At 38.8% G+C, this 23,378-nt stretch overlaps 1 protein-coding gene across 1 annotated transcript; it reads right to left on the bottom strand.

Moving 5' to 3' along the window:
- Positions 1-14,810: 14,810 nt before the first annotated feature.
- Positions 14,811-15,209, bottom strand: LOC130983166 (uncharacterized). Its single transcript, XM_057907356.1, has one exon. It carries the CDS (start codon positions 15,207-15,209, stop codon positions 14,811-14,813), a length of 399 nt encoding a protein of 132 aa, XP_057763339.1.
- Positions 15,210-23,378: the final 8,169 nt, after the last annotated feature.

Genomic DNA, 23,378 nt, shown 5'->3' with positions numbered 1-23,378 from the left:
CCCATCTGCAGCATGTTTCTTGCGTTGAACGCCAACTTTCCTCAGTGTGCAATCCTAGCGTTTAAACGCCAGAGTGCTGCATGTTTCTAGCGTTCAACGCCAGATCCATGCTCTGTTCTGGCGTTGAACGCTAGCCAGATGCTCCTCACTGGCGTTTAAACGCCAGTAAGCCCTTCCTCCAGGGTTGCCTCCCAATAAGCGCTTCTTTATTGTCTTTAGCTAGACTATTACTGAGCTTTAATCCAGTCTCAGTCTTGAGCATTCTTGCTCAACATTGCCTTCAAGATAATGCTTGACTCTTTGCCCATTAACAATGAACGTTTTGTCAGAGTCATTATCATGAAGCTCTGTAAACCATGGTGCTTCCTGAATGGCAAAAAGTTGTTCATCCGGAAAGGTTTCAGAGATCTCAGTAAGAGGGAGGGACGTCCCTTCTACTGGTTCTATTCGGGATAGGTGATCTACTACTAGGTTCTCTGTCCCTTTTCTGTCTCTTATTTCTATATCAAACTCTTACAGAAGCAACACCCATCTTATGAGCATGGGTTTTGAATCCTGCTTTGTGAGTAGATATTTAAGAGCAGCATGGTCTGTGTACACAATCACTTTTGATCCTACTAAATAGGATCTGAACTTGTCAATGGCGTAAACCACTGCAAGCAATTCCTTTTCTGTGGTTGTGTAGTTATTCTACGCATCATTTAGAACACGGCTGGCATAATAAATGACGTGCAGAAGCTTGTCATGCCTCTGTCTCAACACTGCACCAATGGCATGATCACTGGCATCACACACTAATTCAAATGGTAATGTTCAGTCTGGTGTAGAGATGACTGGTGCTGTGACCAGCTTAGCTTTCAGAGTCTCAAACGCCTGCAGACACTCCTTATCAAAGATAAATGGTGTGTCAGCAGCTAACAGATTACTCAGAGGTTTTGCAATTTTTGAAAAATCTTTTATAAACCTCCTATAGAATCTTGCATGCCCCAGAAAGCTTCTGATTGCTTTAACATTGGCAGGTGGTGGTAATTTTTCAATTACCTCTACCTTGGCTTGATCCACCTTTATTCCCTTGTTCGAAATTTTGTGCCCAAGGACAATTCCTTCAGTCACCATAAAATGACATTTCTCCCAGTTTAAATCCAGGTTAGTCTCTTGGCACCTCTTTAGAACAAGTGCTAGATGGTCAAGACAGGAGCTGAATGAGTCTCTAAATACTGAAAAGCCATCCATGAAGACTTCCAGAAATTTTTCCACTATATCAGAGAAAATAGAGAGCATGCACCTTTGAAAGGTTGCAGGTGCATTGCACAGGCCAAATGGCATCCTTCTGTATGCAAATACTCCAGTTGGACATGTGAATGCTGTTTTCTCTTGATCCTGGGGATCTACTACAATCTGGTTGTAACCTGAATAGCCATCCAAAAAGCAGTAGTAATCATGACCTACTAGTCTTTCTAGCATCTGGTCTATGAATGATAAAGGAAAATGATCCTTTCTGGTGGCTGTATTGAGTCTTTTGTAGTCAATACACATACGCCAACCTGTAGCTGTTCTTGTAGGAACCAGTTCATTTTTTTCATTATGAACCACTGTCATGCCTCCCTTTTTGGGGATAACTTGGACATGGCTCACCCAGGAGCTATCAGAAATAGGATAAATAATCCCAGCCTCTAGTAATTTAGTGACCTCCTTTTGCACCACCTCCTTCATGGCTGGATTCAGCCGCCTCTGTGGTTGAACCACTGGCTTAGCGTCATCTTCCAATAGGATCTTGTGCATGCATCTGGCTGGGCTAATGCCCTTAAGATCATTGATGGACCACCTAAAAGTTGTCTTGTGTGTCCTCAGCACTCGAATTAGTGCTTCCTCTTCCTGTGGCTCTAAGGTAGAGCTTATAATTACAGGAAAAGTGTCAGCTTCTCCCAGAAATGCATATTTCAGGGATGGTGGTAATGGCTTGAGCTCGGGTTTAGGAGGTTTCTCCTCTTCCTGAGGAATTTTCAGAGGTTCTATTATTCTCTCTGGTTCCTCCAGATCAGGCTGAACATCTTTAAAGATATTCTCTAGCTCTGATTTGAGACTCTTAATCATATTGACCTCTTCCACGAGAGAGTCAATAATATTAATGCTCATGCAGTCGTCTGAGGTGTCTGGATGCTGCATAGCTTTGACAACATTCAACTTAAACTCATCCTCATTGACTCTCAGGTTAATTCCCCTTTTTGGACGTCAATGAGAGTTCATCCAGTTGCTAGGAAAGGTCTTCCTAGAATGAGAATTGCTCTTTTGTGCTCCTCAATTTCCAGCACCACAAAGTCAGTGGGAAAGGCAAATGGCCCAACCTTGACAATCATGTCTTCAATCACGCCTGATGGGTATTTAATGGAGCCATCAGCAAGTTAGAGACATATCCGGGTTTGTTTGACTTATTCAGTCAAACCAAGCTTTCTGATAGTAGATGCAGGTATTAGGTTGATACTTGCCCCAAGATCACATAGAGCTTGCTTGGTATAAGTACCCTCTAATGTGCATGGTATCATAAAGCTTCCGGTATCTTTAAGCTTCTCAGGTAAGCTTTTCAGAATGACTTCACTGCATTCTTCAATGAGGTAAACTTTTTCAGTTTCCCTCCAATCCTTCTTATGACTTAAGATCTCTTTCATGAACTTAGCATAAGAAGGTATTTGCTCAAGTGCCTCTGCAAACGGAATCTTTATTTCAAGAGTCCTTAGATAGTCTGTAAAGCGGGCAAATTGCTTATCCTATTCTGCTTGGCGGAGTTTCTGAGGATAAGGCATTTTGGCTTTGTATTCCTCAACCTTAGTTGCTATAGGTTTATTGCCTACAAATGTGGGTTGAGAAACCTTTTTAGAGGGGTTGCTATCAGTACTTGTATGTGTCTAATCTCCAACTGGCGTTTGAATGCCAGGGGTGGAAGCTGGAGTAGCGTTAGATGCCAGCTCCTTACCTGTTTCTGGCGTTTGAACGCCAAAACTGTGCTTCCTTTGGGCGTTCAACGCCAATTCCTTGCTTGTTTCTGGTGTTGAACACCAAGACTGAGCATGGTTTGGGCATTCAACGCCAGCTTTCCACCCATTTTCTGCTGTTTGAGCGCCGGGATTATTCTTCTCTGGGCTCTTATTGTCCTCGGATAAATTTTGGGTGGTTTGCTCATTTCTTGGCTTCCTGCTACCTTGAAGTGAGGTATTTAATGTTTTCCAACTTCTTAATTGAACTGCTTGGCACTCTTCTGTTATTTGTTTTGATAATTGCTGTTCTGTTTGCTTCAATTGTACTTCCTTATTCATATTAGCCATTCTTGTTTCTTGTAGTATCTTCTTGAATTCGGCTAACTATTTTGTTAGAAAATTTAATTGCTAATTGAATTCAGTAGCTTGATCTGTAGGACTGAGTTCAGTAGTTACTATTTTAGCCTCTTCGTTGATGGAAGATTCACTGCTTAGGTACAGATGCTGATTTCTGGCAACTGTATCAATAAGCTCTTGAGCTTCTTCTATTGTCTTTCTCATGTGTATAGATCCACCAACTGAGTGGTCTAGAGAAATTTGAGCTCTTTCTGTAAGCCCATAATAGAAGATGTCTAACTACACCCACTCTAAAAATATTTCAGAGGGGCATTTTCTTAGCATTTCTCTGTATCTCTCCTAGGCATCATAAAGGGATTAATTATCTCCTTGTTTGAAGCCTTGGATGCTCAGTCTTAGCTGTGTCAACCGTTTTGGAGGAAAATAGTGATTCAGGAATCTTTTTTACAGCTGTTTCCATGTCTTTATGCTGTCCTTAGGTTAGTTATTTAACCACCTCTTAGCTTGGTCTTTTACAGCAAATGGAAACAGTAATAATCTGTAGACATCCTGATCTACTTCCTTATCATGTATTGTGTCAGCAATTTGTAAAAACTGTGCCAAAAACTCTGTAGGTTCTTCCTATGGAAGACCAGAATACTGGCAACTTTGCTGCACCATGATAATGAGCTGAGGATTCAACTCAAAACTACTTACTCCAATGGAGGGTATATAGATACTACTCCCGTATGAAGTAATAGTGGGGTTAGCATATGACCCCAGAGTCCTTCTGGACTGTTCATTTCCACTTAAGTCCATAATGGAGAAAGGGAGATGATATGAATTTATTTTATTTATTTTATTATATAGAAAAATTTTGAAATAATAATAATAAAATAAGATAAAATAAAGACGACAATGAAAATAAAAAAAATAAAAATGAAAATAATAATAAAAAAATTAAAAATATTTTATGAAGATTTTCAAAAAAGTGAGGAGAGAGAAAGTGGTTAGGATATTTTCGAAAAAGATATAATAAATTTTTTTTGAATATCGGAAATTAAAAGGAAGATAAAATAAAATAAATGAAAAATTAAATAAAAATTCAAAAATTGGAAACCAAATAAAATAAAAAAATTGAAAACAAAAATAATTAATTAATTGAAAAGATTTGAAAAATTTTGGATATAATTTTCGAAAATTGAAGAGAGAGAAAAAGTGGTTAGGACGTTTTGAAAAAGATATGATTTTAAAAAATTTGACCAAGTCAACCAAAAGGATTTGAAAATAATGAATAATTAAAGGAAAAGATATTTTTTTATTTTTGAAATTTTATGATGAAAGAGAAAAACACACAAAAGACACAAGACTTAAAAAATTTTAGATCTAATGCTCCTTGTTTTCGAAAATTTTGGAGGGAAAACACTAAGGAACACCAAACTTAAAAATTTTAAGATCAAAACACAAGGAAGACTCAAGAACACCTTGAAGATTCACAAGAACACCAAGAACAAAAAAAAGAACACCAAATTTAAAATTTTTAGAAAATCACAATAAAATTTTCAAAATTTAAAGAAAGATTAACAAGAAAACACCAAACTTAAAGTTTGGCACAAGATTTAATCAAAGAAAAATTATTTTTGAAAAAAGTTTTAAAAGGAAGATACCCAATTGCCAAGAACATAAGCCAACGCTCTAGTCAACTGAGCTATAAATGTAATGTGTTTTAATATTGTATATAAAAAATATATTTTTTGAAAACTAATATTTTGAAAAATCACAAGGAAAACACGAAAAATACACAAAATAGGAAAAATCAAAGATCAAACAAGAAAATTTGACAAGAACAATTTGAAGATCAAGGAAAAATAAAGAACACAAATTCGAAAATTTAAAGGAAAATATGAATTATGCAATTGACACCAAACTTAAAGTATAAAACTAGACTCACATAAAAATTAAAAATTAATAAGGAAAAATAATATTTTTGAAAAATTTTTGAAAAGAAAATAAAGGACTCATATTTAATGACTCTATAGCATCAAAAATAAATTATTCCTAATCTAAGCAACAAAATAAACCTTTAGTTGTCCAAACTCGAACAATCCCCGGCAACGGCGCCAAAAACTTGGTGCACGAAATTGCAATCACACTTTTGCAATCCGCACAATTAACCAGCAACTGCACTGGGTCGTCCAAGTAATACCTTACGTGAGTAAGGGTCGATCCCACGGAGATTGTTGGTATGAAGCAAGCTATGGTTATCTTATTAATCTTAGTCAGGATGCTAATAAGGTTAATTGAATTTAGTTGTAAAAAGTGAAAGTGATTGGAATAAGTAATTGTTACTCAATAATGGAGAATATGTTGGAGTTTTGGAGATGCTTTGTCTTCTGAATTCGTGTAACATAATGCTTCCTCACTTTCAAAAGTGCAAAGTTCCTTTCATAGCAAGCTGTATGTAGGGTGTCACCATTGTCAATGGCTACTTCCTATCCTCTCAGTGAAAATGGTCCAAATGCTCTGTCACAGCACGGCTAATCATCTGTTGGTTCTCGATCATGTTGGAATAGAATCCATTGATTCTTTTGCGTTTGTCATCACGCCCAACAATCGCGAGTTTGAAGATCGTCACAGCCATTCAATCCTTGAATCCTACTCGGAATACCACAGACAAGGTTTAGACTTTCCGGATTCTCATGAATGCCGCCATCAATTCTAGCTTATACCTTGAAGATTCTGATTAAGAAATCTAAGAGATACTCATTCAATCTGATGTAGAACGGAGGTGGTTGTCAGGCACACGTTCAGGGTTGAGGAAGGTGATAAGTGTCACGGATCATCACCTTCTTCATAGTGAAGCGCGAATGAACATCTTAGACAGGAACAAGCATGTTTGAATAGAAAACAGAAATAATTGCATTAATTCATCGAGACGCTGCAGAGCTCCTCACCCCCAACAATGGAGTTTAGAGACTCATGCCATCAAAGAGTATATAATTCAGATCTAAAATGTCATGAGATCCAAAATAAGTCTCTAAAAGTTGTTTAAATACTAAACTAGTAACCTAGGTTTACAGAAAATGAGTAAACTAAGATAATTGGTGCAGAAATCCACTTCTGGGACCCACTTGGTGTGTGCTGGTGCTGAGACTTAAGCTTCTCACGTGCCTGGGCTATTTCTGGAGTTGAACGCCAGGTTGTAACCTGTTTCTGGCACTGAACTCCAACTTGCAACCTGTTTCTGGCGCTGAACGCCAGACTGCAACATGGAACTAGCGTTGAACACCAGTTTACGTCATCTATCTTCGTGCAAAGTATGGACTATTATCTATTTCTGGAAAGCCCTGGATGTCTACTTTCCAACCCGATTGAGAGCGTGCCAATTGGACTCCTGTAGCTCCAAAAAATCCATTCCGAGTGCATGGAGGTCAGAATCCAACAACATCAGTAGTTCTTTTTCAGCCTAAATCAGATTTTTGCTCAGCTCCCTAAATTTCAGCCAGAAAATACCTGAAATCACAGAAAATCACACAAACTCATAGTAAAGTCCAGAAATATGAATTTTTCCTAGAAACTAATAAAAATATATTAAAAAGTAGCTAGAACCTACTAAAAACTACCTAAAAACAATGCCAAAAAGCATATAAATTATCCACTCATCAGGGTTCTATACGGCCCCCATTCCTGACTTATATGGAAGAAGTATCAGTATACGTCCGAGCAAGTAATTTTGAGCTAAACCCTCAGCTAATTACTCTGGTGTAGTAAAACTATCACTATCGTGGACTTCCATAGGAAGAACCCACAGAGTTCATTGCAAGTTTCTTGCAAATAGCTGACACAGTACGCACTGAGGGAGTTGACCAAGATGTCTATAGATTGCTACTCTTTCCTTTTTCTTTAAAGGACCAAGCAAAAAGGTGGTTAGATAACCAACCCAAATCTAGCTTGAAAACATGGAGTCAGCTAGTGGACAAGTTTTTGAATAAATACTTCCCTCTAAAGAAGCTCACCCAGCTAAGACTGGACATCCAAGGCTTCAGACAAAAGGATAATGAATCTCTTCATGATGCTTGGGAGAGGTACAGAAGGATGCTCCAGAAATGCCCTACTGAAATATTTTCAGAATGGATGCAACCAGACATCTTCTATTACGGGCTCACAGACGTGGCTAGAATGTCTCTAGACCACTCTGCTGGTGGTTCTATACACATGAGAAAGACGATTAAGGAAGCTCATGAACTCATTGAGACAGTTGCCAGCAACCAGCATCTGTACTCATCTGATGAAACTTCAACAAAAGGAGAGGTTAAGGCAGTATCTACTGCATCTAACCCTCCAGAACAAATTGGCACATTAACTCAGCCACTACGCTCCCTTGCACATTAGTTGTTGGAATTGCAAGAGGCTTTGCAAGAAACTCGAGCTTACAACAGGAATATAGAGACACAGCTGAGTCAAGCTAGACAGCAATTATCTAAACAGATAAAAGAAGTGTGTCAAGCTATCCATCTTAGGAGTGGAAAGACCCTGAACACTCAGCCTCAGAACAACAAGAGACAAGGAGAAGAGAAGCTAATAGAAGATGAACAGACTGCAGTCTAAGGCACCTCTGAGGGCGTTGAATGCCCAGGGAAGAGTGCCATTGGCATTCAACGCACAGAAGAGGGAACTTCTGGGGTTGAACGCCAGAATGAGGGCAGCAAGGGCATTGAATGCCCAAGTAGGGGTGATCAGACATGCACAAGTGTTGAGAACACCCCTCCTAAGTAAGCCAAAAACCTCTCTTCCGACACTATGGGCACTCAGCCTACATCAATTAAGGCAAATGAGTACAAGACCAAGATGCCATTTCCCCAGAAGCTCTGTCAAGTAGAAAAGGATAAAGAGTCTTCTTCACTGAAGAATGCAGTGCAGTAATCCAGAAGAGCTTAACAGAGAAGCTTTAGGATCCTGGGAGTTTTATGATACCATGTGATCTTAGAGCAAGGACAACCCTATGTGATCTTAGAGCAAGCATTAACCTGATGCCTGAATCATTAATAAAGAAGCTCTGTTTAACTTAAGAAGTCAAGCCAACCCGCATATGCCTTCAGCTTGCTGATGGCTCTGTCAAGTTTCCATCAACCGTGGTTGAAGACATGATTGTTAGGGTTGGACCCTTTGCTTTCCCCACAGATTTTGTGGTGCCTCAGATAGAAGAGCACAAGAGTGTATCCCTTATTTTAGGGAGACCCTTCCTGGCTACAGGAAGGACCCTCATTGACGTGCAAAAAGGGGAAGTAACCCTGAGAGTCAATGAGGATGAATTCGTGCTGAATGCTGTTAAGGCCATGCAGCACCCAGACACCCCAGAGGAGTGCATGAGCATTGACATCATTGACTCCCTGGTGGAAAAAGTGAATGTAGTTGAGAGACTCGAAGAAGATCTGGATGACATCTTTTATGATGCCAAGCCTGACCTAAAGGCACCAGAAGAAATAAAGGAGACTTTAAAAGCTCTAAGGAAGATGCTGGGCCTCCCAAACTCGAGCTCAAGCCGTTACCATCATCCTTGAAATATGTATTTCTAGGAGATGGGGACACTTATGCTATGATTATAAATTATGCTTTAGAACCACAGGAAGAAAAAGCACTGATCCAAGTGATGAAGACACACAAGACAACTCTTAGGTGGACGATAAGTGACCTTAAGGGCATTTGTCCAACCCGATGTATGTACAAAATCCGGCTAGAAGTTGATGCCAAACCAATGGTGCAACCACAAAGGCGACTGAATCCAGCTATGAAGGAAGTAGTGCAAAAAGAAGTCACAAAATTGTGAGAGGATGGGATTATTTATCCTATTTTAGACAGCCCCTGGGTGAGTGACATACAAAAAATCACCGATTAAGAGTTTATAGAGAAAATGGCATTGCAAGTATAGCTCTTAACCAATGAAGATTCCGCGTATCAATTTAAAAGAGTTGTCACAAAATTTAGAAATGAAATACTGGGAGTATGGATCCCAGGTCGTCTCCCAACGAGTTGACAAAAGAGTGTTATTTTATTGATCAGAGGTTTTCCAAGGATTTTTAAGAATTAAAGAATAGAAAAATAAATGATTTAGAATTTATATAATCAAATAAAGAGCAGTGACCGGGGGTAGATTAGTTGAAAGTTCTATCCTTGTTGGAATTTCTCAAGTGTAGCTTCAAGAGGTTGTTATTTTCACTTAGTTAACCCTTACTAAATAAAGGAAAGTCAAGTGATTGAGCTAACTCTTATTTGCAAGTCCTAATCCTCTCATTTGGGAAGGATTAGCATTAGTAAATAGAGAATTAGCCAATAACTTCTAAATTAACTAATCGCTTGAGCATTCCAACTCAAGGGTCTCCTTTTAATCAACCCCCAAGTCAAGTGGGAGTTCTACTCCATTGACATGAATGTAACATCCAAAGAAATATAAGAAGAAGGCAAGATAGATTAAACAAAATAGAGACTGAAAATTAATTAAAATTAAAAGTAGTTCTTTGCATTAATAAATTCTGAAAATAATCCAATTATAACTCTGAACATGGATTAAGGATATGAAAGAGTAAGGGACAAAGGAAACAAACTAGAATAAATGAAACTTCAAAGGAGGTAGCAACTCGTCTCAATATCCAAATCAATAGCAAAAAGCAATAAAATTCTAAGAACTATGAATGTGAAGAAAACCTAGAGGAAGTAGTAATGTCTCCCTTTAAGATTCCGATCTCAAACTGAAAACTGTGCTAATGAGAATGTGTGTTGAGTCTCTGCTTGTTCCCTGGCTCTAGTCTGTGTTTTTGGGCCGAAAATTGGGTCCAAACTCGGCCCAAAATTGCCACCAGCATTTTCTGCAATTTCTGCAGATCGCGCATGTCACACGTTCGTATCACTCACGCATGCGCTTCGTTTGGCAATTTTCCTTGTCACGCGCACGCGTCAAGCACGCGCACGCGTCAAGCACGCGCACGCGTCGTTGAGCGAACTCCAACTCATGCGCACGTGTGAGCCATGTGTGCGCGTCGCTCTTAGCTGATTGTATCATTTATTTCCTATGCTGCTTCCATTTTTGCAAGCTTCCTCTCCATCCTCCAAGCCATTTCTACCCTATAAAGCCTGAAATCATTGAACACACAGATCACGGCATCGAATGGAAGAGAGGGGAATTAAAATGCACAAATTAAAGGCTTAGGAAGCAAGTTTTCAACCCTAGAACAAAACTTGGAAGGAATTGTAAAACCATGAAATTTGTACGAATAAGTGTGTAAAAACTTTGATGAAACCACTCGATTGAGCACAAGATAAACCATAAAATAGTGGTTTATCAAACTCTCCACACTTAAACACAAGCATGTCCTCATGCTAAGCTCAAGGAGATCAAAAGAATAAACAGGGAAAAGTAAGACTCATGAAATGCAGCATATATATATGAATGCAACTATATGCTAGAATGATTCTGTCTGCTTGGTTGAAAGTAAATGAGTTCTTCAAGACTAACATAAATTAGATATCACTAATTAAAATCATACAGTAAAGACAGGTAAACTTATAAGAAGATAGCTCATGAAAGCAGAGAACATAGAATTAAGCATTGAACCCTCACTAATGGTGTATATGCACTCTAATCACTCAAGTGTATGGGTAATTCCCTCTAGTCTTCTCTAGTCATGCTTTCTAAACTTTGTTCTTCACCTAACTAATCAACAAATATTTAATATACCAATACAAACATCATGAGATTTTTTCAAGGTTGTAATGGGTCTAAGGCAAAGGTGAGGATATATGTATGGCTAAGTGAGCTATAAATTGAATCCTTGACTAACCTAAGCTCTTACCTATACACACACACACACACTCTATATAACTTCTAAAAGTATGCCTAGCTACCCAAAATTCCCACTTTTTTCATCTCATACTCATGCATCAACTTTTTTTTTTTAATTTGTATCACATATGCATTAATCTTTTATTAACTTAATATTGGGATAATTTTGTCCCCTTATTTATTTGTGTATTTATTTAATTGAATATTTTTTCCTTTTTTTTAGGTAAACAAAACATATCAATGCACATGGATTTTTAATTTTTTCTGGTCTCACATGAATAGGTACCCAAATTTGTAATATTTTATCAAAGCAGAAACATAACACATTCCCTATTAACTCATGTTCCCACAGTTTCCCCACAGTTAGTTTACACACAATCTCTATCTTAAGCTATCCAAAGATTCAATTGGGGTAATTAATTTCTTTTTCTGCTTAAGTCTAGTGATGTGGTAGAATATAGAACAAATAGGGATAAAAAGGCTCAAAGTGGCTAACAAAGGTAAATGGAATGGTAGGCTATTTAGGATATGTGAGCTACTGACAAATGATGGCCTCAATCATATGCATACATATAAAAACACTAAACATTGGACATATAGAGTAGAAAAAAATATAGATTACAATTATAGAGAAGAAAACACATGAGAATAAAATATTATGGTTAAATAGTGTAACCATATAATTAAGTTCAATCCTCATATGTTGTGTGTTCTAGCTCTAAACCATGTTCCAGATTACAATTTTCAAAACAAGTTTTAACACAAAAAATTTAATTTAGATTAGTGAAATTTTCAAAATAGAGTCTTGAAAAGAAACTTATTATTTTCCAACCAAATACAACATGCATGCAAACACTAATTACTATGTAATTTATCCTATCTAACAAAAGAAACTAAAAAAATGACCTATTGGTGTTAAGAAAAAAAAACAATTACCTCCGAAAGTCAGGTACTGACCGACCTCCCCACACTTAAAGCTTTGCACCATCCTCGGTGCCATCAGACAGGAACAAAGGAGGGCTAGTAACAATATCTCCACATTTGGGATTATCATGGCTCCCGGTGCTAGTAGTTGTAGTGGAGTCCGGAGTGTCTGGGTCTTCTTCAGGTGGGTGGTTGCCAACAATTAGCTCCTTGAGGTATGTAAATCGGTGCTTGTTACGGTGCTCCCTTCGCTTTGCCTGCTAGTCAAGCCGGTCCAACCTCTGAAGTATTTGAAGGAGCAGCTGATTTGTTGAAGGTGCTTGTGATGTGGAAGGAGAAGGAATATCTCCGGCCGGTTCTGTAGTCCGGCTGGTAGTGGCTGTTGGGGGTCTGATGTACTTCCCGCTAGGGACATACTAATCATCCCGTGAAATCATGGTCATGGTGTCTCCTACTTTGTAGGAGACTCTGGCGGCTGAGACTAGATCTGAAACCAAGGTGGGAAATGTAAGGTTCCCCGTAATCTGTACTTGTCCCATGGCTTGCCGGATGGGTCTAGGTAAGTTGAGAGGCTGGTCTGTGTGGATACACCAGATGAGAACAGCTGTGTTCACAGTGAAGGAGGACTCTTGGGTGCTCGAAAAGACATAGTGAGACATAATTTGTGCCCACACTCGAGCTTCCAAGGTAAGTGCTGAAGCCGAGATGCCCTAGGTCGGGATCGATGGTATCCATAGATCCAGTGACTGCCAGGTAGCGCTATAACTCTAAGGATGTCATCCTAGTCAAATTGGTATGTCTGGCGCTTGACAAAGGCTTCCTGGTATGAGTCCAATCCTTCAGGAGCAGGAGGGAGATCTAAAGTTCGCTGAATGGCCCCTTTAGATACAGAGACTTGCTTCTGACGGACGTAGACAGACTGCAGGGCTAGCATGTGGAAATTGGAGTAGAATTCAACTACCCATGAAAGGTTGACCTACCGTGGCTGCCTTCGTAAGAATCTCCAGTGTCTGCATTCAATGCGGGGCTCTACAAGATCAACAATGTTGTAAGGGAGGATGAATAGGTGCTCATTGTTGTAATTCCGCTTAGCCAGGATGGGGAACATCTGCTCACAGTAGCGGTTGGTGAACCACACAGTGTCCCTTGCCGGAAAAGCCTTTTCGGTTTCATCGACCTTGATAATCCTCTTGACCCGCTTTGTAGATGGCTTGACTGTCGTTTAGGATGGTTCCACAGCTAGTGCTCTTTTAGTGCTTTTCCTTGCCGGTGATTTGGTAACAGCTTTCTCTTTATGCTTCTTGGTGGCCATGCTGAAAAGGGAAAAAGAAAGGTACATGTAAGTCCAAGGGTTGGAGCAAGGAAGAGGACAGTACAAGTAATAACCTTACCAAGGTAAAGAAGGATGTCGTTAACACATGGTCGTAACTTCATGTATTTAGGACATCAATGGAAATATAAGAAGAAAGATGAAGGAAATTAAATGCAAGATGTTTATTGGCATGCCGGCAAAGCCATGAGTAGCATAGATCAAGCATTAATTGCGAAAAATGTATTATCACTCATAACAAACCAACAATCATGTTTGTATTGACAATTATATGAAATTAATAAAACATTATAACGATTTTATGAAAAATAGGTATTAGAGTAGAAGACTAGAATATTTAAGAATGCACAATACCATATGGGCTTTTTCACAAACACCTGGTATGCATGTTTAATATGATAGGAAAAGAATTAAATCTGAACATGCAAGCAACCCAAAAATAATTAGTAATAATTGTTAATTAATTCCTTAATAATCCACAAGCAATTATAGAAGAGAATAGTTACCCAATTAGATTTCTCACACCAAGTAAAATAATGCAAAAATAAATAACTAAGAAGAAGAAAAGAAAGAAAAATAGAAAGAAAGAAAAAACCTTGAGAAGAAGGTGATAAAGAGAGAGATGATGGAGAATGTGAGATTGAGAAAATATGAGGGAAGAGAAAAGAAGAAAAAAGAGTAAGGAAAGAAGAAGAAGGAAAAGAATGGAGAATAAAGAAGAAAAAAGAAAAGAGAAGTAAGAAAAGAAAAGATAAGATATGAAAAACAAGGCTGCGCAGGGTTCAGGTGATGTTTTCCGCACGACGCAGACGCGTGGGATGCGCAGAGAGGGAGGTGACCGTGTTTGTGCTACTAGCGTGAGGGCAACGTGGCACTCGAACAACCCTCTGTTTGTTTTGGTATGTGTGCCAAAATGTCATATGACGCGTGCGCGTCAGGCATGCGCACGGGCGGGAGTGCTTATTGTGAAAGTGACGCGCACGCGTCCACGACGCGTACGCGTGATGCGATTTGTGCCTCGGGCATAGTGCCAGCACCAAGCCAGCCCAACTTTCGGCAAATACACCTTTTACGTGAAATTCACAAGGTCATGCGTGCACGTGATTGATGCATACGCGTGAAGTGCCAAAGTTCCAAATGACGCGTACGCGTGGGTTACGCATACGCGTGGGGATTCTTGTGCAATTGGCACACTTTTTGCACTGTTTCCACGCAACTTTCTGTTCAGTTTTTTTTTTTTGTAAAATGCAGATCACAAAATACAGATGAATATGCAGAAATTATAAATGAACACTAATAAAAATAAAATAAAATAAAACTAAGAAGAATAAAAATGAAAGATCATACCATGGTGGGTTGTCTCCCACCTAGCACTTTTCTTTAACGTCCTTAAGTTTGACGGTCCACTAGTTCAGTCTTCTGTTGTTGGTGGATCCTCCAATAGGAAGATCTCTAGCTCTTTGTTGTCCTTCATCTTCTCACCATGATATAGCTTTAAGCGATGTCCATTGACCTTGATGAAATTAGAACCAGAAGGATGACTCAGGTGGAAGACTCCATATGGCTCTGCTTTCTCTACTCTGTAGGGTCCTTCCCACTTTGATCTCAGCTTGCCTGGCATGAGCCTCAGCCTTGAGTTGTAAAGGAGAACTAGATCCCCAAGTCTAAACTCTCTCCTCTTGATATGCTTGTTATGCACAGCTTTCACCTTCTCCTTGTACAGTCTGGAATTGTCATATGCTTCGAGTCGAAGGGTCTCCAGTTCTGCCAGTTGCAGCTTCCGTGCAGCACCAGCTTTCTCAAATCCCATGTTGCATTCCCTCACAGCCCAGAAAGCTTTGTGTTCCACCTCCACTGGGAGGTGGCAAGCCTTTCTGTATACTAGGCAGAAGGGGTCATCCCAATGGGTGTCTTGTACGCTGTCCTATATGCCCAGAGCGCATCAACCAGTTTGGTGCTCTAGTCCTTCCTATGAGGCTTGATTATCTTCTCCAGAATGTGCTTTATTTCTCTATTAGACACCTCCTCTTCTCAATTGGTCTGCAGGTGGTAGGTTGTTGCTACCTTGTGAACAATCTCATGCTTCTTCAGTAGTCCTGCTAATCTCCTGTTACAAAAGTGAGTGCCTTGATCACTCACGATTGCTCGTGGTGATCCAAAGCGACAGATAATATGGTTTTATCAAAGGAGACAACAGTGTTAGCATCATCAGCACGGGTAGGAATTGCCTCCAAACATTTAGAAACATAATCTACAGCTAACAGTATATAAAGGTAACCACTAGAGTTTGGAAATGGACCCATGAAGTCAATGCCCCAAACATAAAAAATTCACAAAATAGCATAATTTGTTAGGGCATTTCATCCCTCTAGGATATATTTCCAAACCTTTGGCATGGGGAACAAGATTTACAAATGGCAGCAGCATCTTTAAAAAGAATAGGCCACTAGAATCCACAGTCTAAAATTTTTCTAGCTATTCTTTGACGGCCAAAATGTCCTCCACTCTCAGAGGAGAGGAAGGCCTTTAAAATGGACTAGAATTTTGATTGGGGCACATACCTTCTAATTACCTGGTTAGCACCACACCTCCAAAAATATGGGTCATTCCATATATAATATTTGGACTCGCTTTTCAGCTTGTCCTTCTGATGCTTAGTAAAATTGGGAGGGAAGGTATGACTAACTAGATAATTAGCTATAGGTGCATACCAAGGAACTACTTCAGATATTGCATGAAAGATATCAAATGGAAAAGCATCATTGATAGGAGTGGAGTCATCCTTATTGTGTTCGAGGCGACTTAAGTGGTCCACCACTAAATTCTGAGAACCACTCCAATCCTTAATTTCTAAATTAAATTCTTGCAGCAGTAGTATCCAACGTATTAGCCTTGGTTTGGACTCTTTTTTAGCTAATAAATATTTTAGAGCTGCATGGTCTGAGTACACTACCACCTTAGTACCAAGTAAGTAGGCTCGGAATTTATCCAGAACAAAAACAATAGCCAGATGCTCTTTCTCAGTGGTAGTGTAATTAGACTGAGCAGCGTCTAATGTCTTTGAAACATATGCAATTACAAAAGGATCCTTACCTGCGCGTTGGGCCAACACCGTTCCTACAGCATGGTTGGAGGCATCACACATAATCTCAAAGGGCTGGCTCCAGTCTGGACCTTTCACAATTGGAGCTTGAGTCAAGGCGATCTTCAGATTATCAAACGCTTCCATACAGTCCTCACTTAGCTCGAACTCAACATCCTTCTATAGCAGTCTAGATAAAGGTAAAGCTACCTTACTGAAGTCCTTGATGAATCTCCGGTAAAAACCTGCATGGCCAAGGAACGAACGGACTTTCCTCACGGAGGATGGGTAAGGTAAACTAGAAATGACATATACCTTTGCTGGATCCACAGAAATACCAGTATTAGAGATAACATGTCCTAGAACAATACCTTGTTTGACCATAAAATGACACTTCAAAATTCAAAACAAGGTTTGAACTAACACACCTGTCTAATACTCTAGATAAACTATCCAAGCAAAGGCTAAACAAATCACCGTATACGCTAAAATCATCCATAAAAACTTCCATACAACTCTCAATAATATCAGAGAAAAGACTCATCATGCACATTTGGAAAGTAGCCGATGCATTACATAAGCCAAAAGGCATCCTCTTATATGCATACATTCCAAAGGGACATGTAAAAGTAGTCTTTTCCTGATCCTCAGGAGCTATATGAATTTGAAAATAGCCTGTATAACCATCTAAATAGCAGTATTGCAATTTACCTGACAGGCAATCCAGCATTTGATCAATGAAGGGCAGGGGGTAGTGATCCTTACGAGTGGCCTAGTTGAGTTGTCTGTAGTCAATGCACACCCTCTATAAATTCTGTACTCTAGTTGCTATGAGCTCTCCTTGCTCATTCTTTACTGTAGTGACTCCAGACTTCTTGGGCATCACTTGTACTGGGCTGACCCATTCGCTATCTGAAATGGGGTAAATGATGTCTGCCTCCAGTAGTCTGGTCACTTCCTTCTTGACGACCTCTAACATGGTTGGATTCAGTCTTCTTTGGGATTGGCGGACAGGCCTTGCTCCCTCCTCTAAAAATATTTTGTACTCACAAACTTGAGTGTTAATGCCTACTATATCCGCCAAGCTCCACCCAAGTACATTCTTGTGTCTTCTCAGCACACTAAGAAACTGCTCCTCCTGTTGGGATGTTAGTTCCCTTGCAATGATAACTGGGAACTTCTGATTATCCTCAAGGTAAGTGGTGGACAAAATTGTGATACTCACAATATTGTATTCTTTATTTTATATGGAATTATTATTGTGGCTCTCTGCTATGTGTGGACACAACTCCGTTCAACTAACCAGCAAGTGTACTGGGTCATCCAAGTAATACCTTACGTGAGTAAGGGTCGATCCCACAGAGATTGTTAGTATGGAGCAAGCTATGGTCACCTTGTAAATCTCAGTTAGGCAGATTAAATGGTTATGGGTTTCGAAAATCAATAATAAATAGAAAATAAAAAGGGATAGAAATACTTATGCAAATCAATAGTGGGAATTTCAGATAGGCGTGTGAAGATGCTGGAATCCTTTCGAATCTCTACTTTCTTATTGCTTTCATCCAATCCTTCTTACTCCTTTCCATGGCAAGCTGTATGTAGGGCATCACCATCATCAATGGCTACTTTCAATCCTCTCGGGAAAATGGTCCTATGCGCTGTCACTGCACGGCTAATCGTCTGGAGGCATCACCCTTGCTGATGGCTACATCCCATCCTCTCAGTGAAAATGGTCCAAATGCTCTGTCACAGCACGGCTAATCATCTGTCGGTTCTTAATCAGGTTGGAATAGAATCCATTGATTCTTTTGTGTTTGTCATCACGCCCAGCCTTCAGGAGTTTGAAGCTCGTCACACTCATTCAATACCGGAATCCTACTCGGAATACCACAGATAAGGTTAGACTTTCCGGATACCCGGGATTGAATGACTGTGACGAGCTTCAAACACCTGAAGGCTGGGCGTGATGACAAACGCAAAAGAATCAATGGATTCTATTCCAACCTGATTGACAACCGACAGATGATTAGCCGTGCTGTGACAGAGCATTTGGACCGTTTTCACTGAGAGGATGGGATGTAGCCATCAGCAAGGGTGATGCCTCCAGACGATTAGCCGTGCAGTAACAGCGCATAGGACCATTTTCCCGAGAGGATTGAAAGTAGCCATTGATGATGGTGATGCCCTACATACAGCTTGCCATGGAAAGGAGTAAGAAGGATTGGATGAAAGCAATAAGAAAGTAGAGATTCGAAAGGATTCCAGCATCTTCACACGCCTATCTGAAATTCCCACTATTGATTTGCATAAGTATTTATATCCCTTTTTATTTTCTATTTATTATTGATTTTCGAAACCCATAACCATTTAATCTGCCTAACTGAGATTTACAAGGTGACCATAGCTTGCTTCATACCAACAATCTCTGTGGGATCGACCCTTACTCACGTAAGGTATTACTTGGATGACCCAGTACACTTGCTGGTTAGTTGAACGGAGTTGTGTCTACACATAGCAGAGAGCCACAATAATAATTCCATATAAAATAAAGAATACAATATTGTGAGTATCACAATTTCGTCCACCAAGTTTTTGGCGCCGTTGCCGGGGATTGTTCGAGTATGGACAACTGACGGTTCATCTTGTTGCTCAGATTAGGTAATTTTCTTTTCAAAAAGTTTTCAAAAATCTTTCAAAAATATTTTTTTTATTATTTTCGTTTTTCCAAGAATACTTTCGAAAAAAATAATAAAAATACAAAAAAAATATAAAATCATAAAAATAAAAAATATTTTGTGTTTCTTGTTTGAGTTTTGAGTCAATTTTTAAGTTTGGTGTCAATTGCATGCTAAAAAAAATTTTTTTCTTGCATTTTTCGAAAATTCATATATTCATGGTGTTCTTCATGATCTTCAAGTTGTTCTTGACAAGTCTTCTTGTTTGATCTTGATGTTTCCTTGTTTTGTGTCTTTTGTTGTCTTTCATATGCATTTTTCGTTTGTTAGAGTCCATGCATTAAAGATTTCTAAGTTTGGTGTCTTGCATGTTTTCTTTGCATCAAAAATTTTTCAAAATTATGTTCTTGATGTTCATCATGATCTTCAAAGTGTTCTTGGTGTTCATCTTTACATTCATAGTGTTCTTGCATGCATCTTGTGTTTTGATCCAAAATTTTTATGTTTTGGGTCATATTTGTGTTTTTCTCTCTCATCTTTAAAAATTCAAAAATCAAAAAAATATCTTTTCCTTTTTTCTCTCCAAATTTTCGAAATTTTGGGTTGACATGGTCAAAAATTTTTAAAAAATTAGTTATTTCTTACAAGTCAAGTCAAAATTTCAATTTTAAAAATCTTATCTTTTTAAAATCTTTTTCAAAAATCATATCTTTTTCATTTTTTATTATTTTCGAAAAATTCCAAAAATATTTTTCAAAATATTTTCAAAATCTTTTTCTTATCTTTATATCAAATTTTCAAAAATATGCCAACAATTAATGTGATTGATTCAAAAAATTTGAAGTTTGTTACTTTCTTGTTAAGAAAGGTTCAATCTTTAAATTCTAGAATCTTATCTTGTAGTTTCTTGTTAGTTAAGTCATTTTAAAAATTAAATCTTTTTCAAAATATCTTTTTCTTAAAATTTTTCTCTTATCTTTTTATCTTATCCTTCTCAAAATTTTATCTTTTTCAAAATTTGATTTCAAAATATCTTATCTAACTTCTTATCTTCTTATCTTTTTAAAATTTGATTTCAAATCTTTTTCAATCAACTAACTAACTTTTTTGTTTGTTTCTCATCTTTTTCAAAACTACCTAACTACTTTTCCCTCTCTAATTTTCGAAAATATCTCACCTCTTTTTCAAAAATTCTTTTTAATTAACTAATTGTTTCATGTTTTAATTTTAATTACAATTTATCTCTAATTTTCGAAAATCATTAACCCTTTTTTGAAATTATTTTTCGAATTTTCTTCCTCTTCTCTTCTTCTATTTAATTATTTATTTACTAACACTTCTCTTCACCTCTCTTCATCCAAAAATCCGAATCCATCCTTCTTCATTCTTCTACCCCCTTCTTCTTCTACTAACATAAAGGAATCTCTATACTGTGGCATAGAGGATTCCTCTTTCTTTTCTTGTTTTCTTCTCTTTCATATGAGCAGGAACAGGGAAAAAGGCACTCTTGTTGAAATTGATCCAGAACCTGAAAGGACTCTGAAAAGAAAACTAAGAGAAACTAAATTACAACAATCCAGAAACAACCTTTCAGAAATTTTCGAACAAGAGAAGGAGATGGCAGCCAAAAATAATAATAATGCAAGGAGAATGCTTGGTGACTTCACAAAGCCAACGTCCAAATTTGATGGAAGAAGCATCTCCATTCCTGCCATTGGAGCCAATAATTTTGAGCTTAAGCCTCAACTAGTTGCCTTAATGCAACAAAATTGCAAGTTTTATGGACTTCCATCTGAAGATCCTTATCAGTTTTTAACGGAGTTCTTGCAGATCTGTGAGACTGTAAAGACGAATAGAGTTGATCCTGAAGTCTATAGACTCATGCTTTTCCCTTTTGCTGTAAGAGACAGAGCTAGAATATGGTTGGATTCACAACCCAAGGATAGCCTGGACTCCTGGGATAAGCTGGTCACAGCCTTCTTGGATAAATTCTTTCCTCCTCAAAAGCTGAGCAAGCTGAGAGTGGATGTTCAAACCTTCAAACAAAAAGATGGTGAATCCCTCTATGAAGCTTGGGAAAGATACAAGCAGCTGACCAAAAGGTGTCCATCTGACATGTATTCAGAATGGACCATATTAGATATATTCTATTATGGTCTCTCTGAATTTTCGAAAATGTCATTGGACCATTCTGCAGGTGGATCTATTCACCTAAAGAAAACGCCTGAAGAGGCTCAAGAACTCATTGATATGGTTGCAAACAACCAATTCATGTACACTTCTGAGAGGAATTCCATGAATAATGGGATAACTTAGAAGAAAGGAGTTCTTGAAATTGATGCTCTGAATGCCATATTGGCTCAGAACAAAGTGTTGACTCAACAGGTCAACATGATCTCACAAAATCTAAATGGATGGCAACATGCATCCAACAGTACTAGAGAGGCAGCCTCTGAAGAAGCTTATGATCCTGAGAACCCTACCATGGCAGAGGTTAATTACATGGGTGAACCTTATAGAAACACCTATAACTCATCATGGAGAAATCATCCAAATTTCTTATGGAAGGATCAACAAAAGCCTCAACAAGGCTTTAACAATGGTGGACGCAATAGGCTGAACAATAGCAAGCCATATCCATCATCTTCTCAGCAACAGACAGAGAATTCTGAACAAAACACTTCTAATTTAGCCAATATAGTCTCTGATCTGTCAAAGGCCACTTTCAGTTTCATGAGTGAAACAAGATTCTCCATCAGAAATCTGGAGGCACAAGTGGGCCAGCTGAGTAAGAAAGTCATTGAAACTCCTCCCAGTATTCTCCCAAGCAATACAGAAGAGAATCCAAAAGGAGAGTGCAAGGCCATTGATGTGATCAATGTGGCCGAATGCACAAGGGAGGAGGAGGACGAAAATCCTAGTGAGGAAGACCTCCTGGGACGTCCCTCAAGCAAGAAGGAGTTTCCTATTAAGGATCCAAAGGAATCTGAGGCTCATATATAGACCATAGAGATTCTATTAAATCTCCTCCTGCCCTTCATGAGCTCTGAAGACTATTCTTCCTATGAAGAGGATGAAGATGTAACTGGAGAGCAAGTTGCTCAATATTTAGGAGCTATCATGAAGCTGAATGCCAAGTTGTTTGGTAATGAGACTTGGGAAAGTGAACCTCCATTGCTCATTAATGAACTAGATACCTGGATTCACAAAATTTTACCTCAAAAGAAACAAGATCCTGGCAAGTTTTTGATACCTTGTACCATAGGCACCATGACCTTTAGAAAAGCTCTGTGTGATCTAGGGTCAGGGATAAACCTTATGCCACTCTCTGTAATGGAGAAGCTGGGGATCATTGAGGTACAACCTGCCTTGTTCTCATTACAATTGGCAGACAAGTCATTGAGACAAGCTTATGGAATAGTAGAGGATGTGTTAGTAAAGGTTGAAGGCCTTTACATCCCTGCTGATTTCATAATCTTAGACACTAGGAAGGAAGATGATGAATCCATCATCCTTGGAAGACCTTTTCTAGCTACAGCAGGAGCTGTGATAGATGTCAACAGAGGTGAACTAGTCCTTCAATTGAATGGGACTACCTTGTGTTTAAGGCACATGGCCATCCCTCTGTGACAAAAGAGAGTAAGCATGAAGAGCTTCTCTCAGTTCAGAGTCAAGAAGAGCCCCCACAGTCAAACTCTAAGTTTGGTGTTGGGAGGCCACAACCAAACTCTAAGTTTGGTGTTAAGACCCCATATCCAAACTCTAAGTTTGGTGTTGGGACTATACAACATTGACCTGATCACCTTGTGGCTCCATGAGAGCCACTGTCAAGCTATTGACATTAAAGAAGCGCTTGTTGGGAGGCAACCCAATTTTATTTATCTAATTTTTATTTTATTGTTATTTTGTGTTTTATTAGGTACATGATCATGAGGAGTCACGAAAAAATAAAAAAAATTAAAAACAGAATCAAAAATAGCAGAAGAAAAAAATCACACCCTGGAGGAAGCACAGGCTGGCGTTCAACGCCAGTAAGATGCATATGGCCGGCGTTCAACGCCAGAACAGAGCATCATTCTGGCGCTGAACGCCAGAAACAAGCAACATTCTGGCGCTGAACGCCAGGAATGTGCCCAGAGAAGAAAAGCTGGCGCTGAACGCCAGTAACAAGCATGAAACTAGCGTTCAACGCCAGAAACATGCTTTACATGGGCGTTGAACG

This window comes from Arachis stenosperma, chromosome 1 (assembly GCF_014773155.1).
Source record: "Arachis stenosperma cultivar V10309 chromosome 1, arast.V10309.gnm1.PFL2, whole genome shotgun sequence".
Taxonomy (NCBI): domain Eukaryota; kingdom Viridiplantae; phylum Streptophyta; class Magnoliopsida; order Fabales; family Fabaceae; genus Arachis; species Arachis stenosperma.
The sequence above is the reverse complement of the archived record's forward strand: the minus strand, read 5'-3'. Positions and strand labels throughout refer to the sequence as shown.

Bases quoted from the DNA above. Each gene is read 5' to 3' on its own strand.
- LOC130983166 (XM_057907356.1), bottom strand. From the start codon at position 15,209: ATGGGATTTGAGAAAGCTGGTGCTGCACGGAAGCTGCAACTGGCAGAA.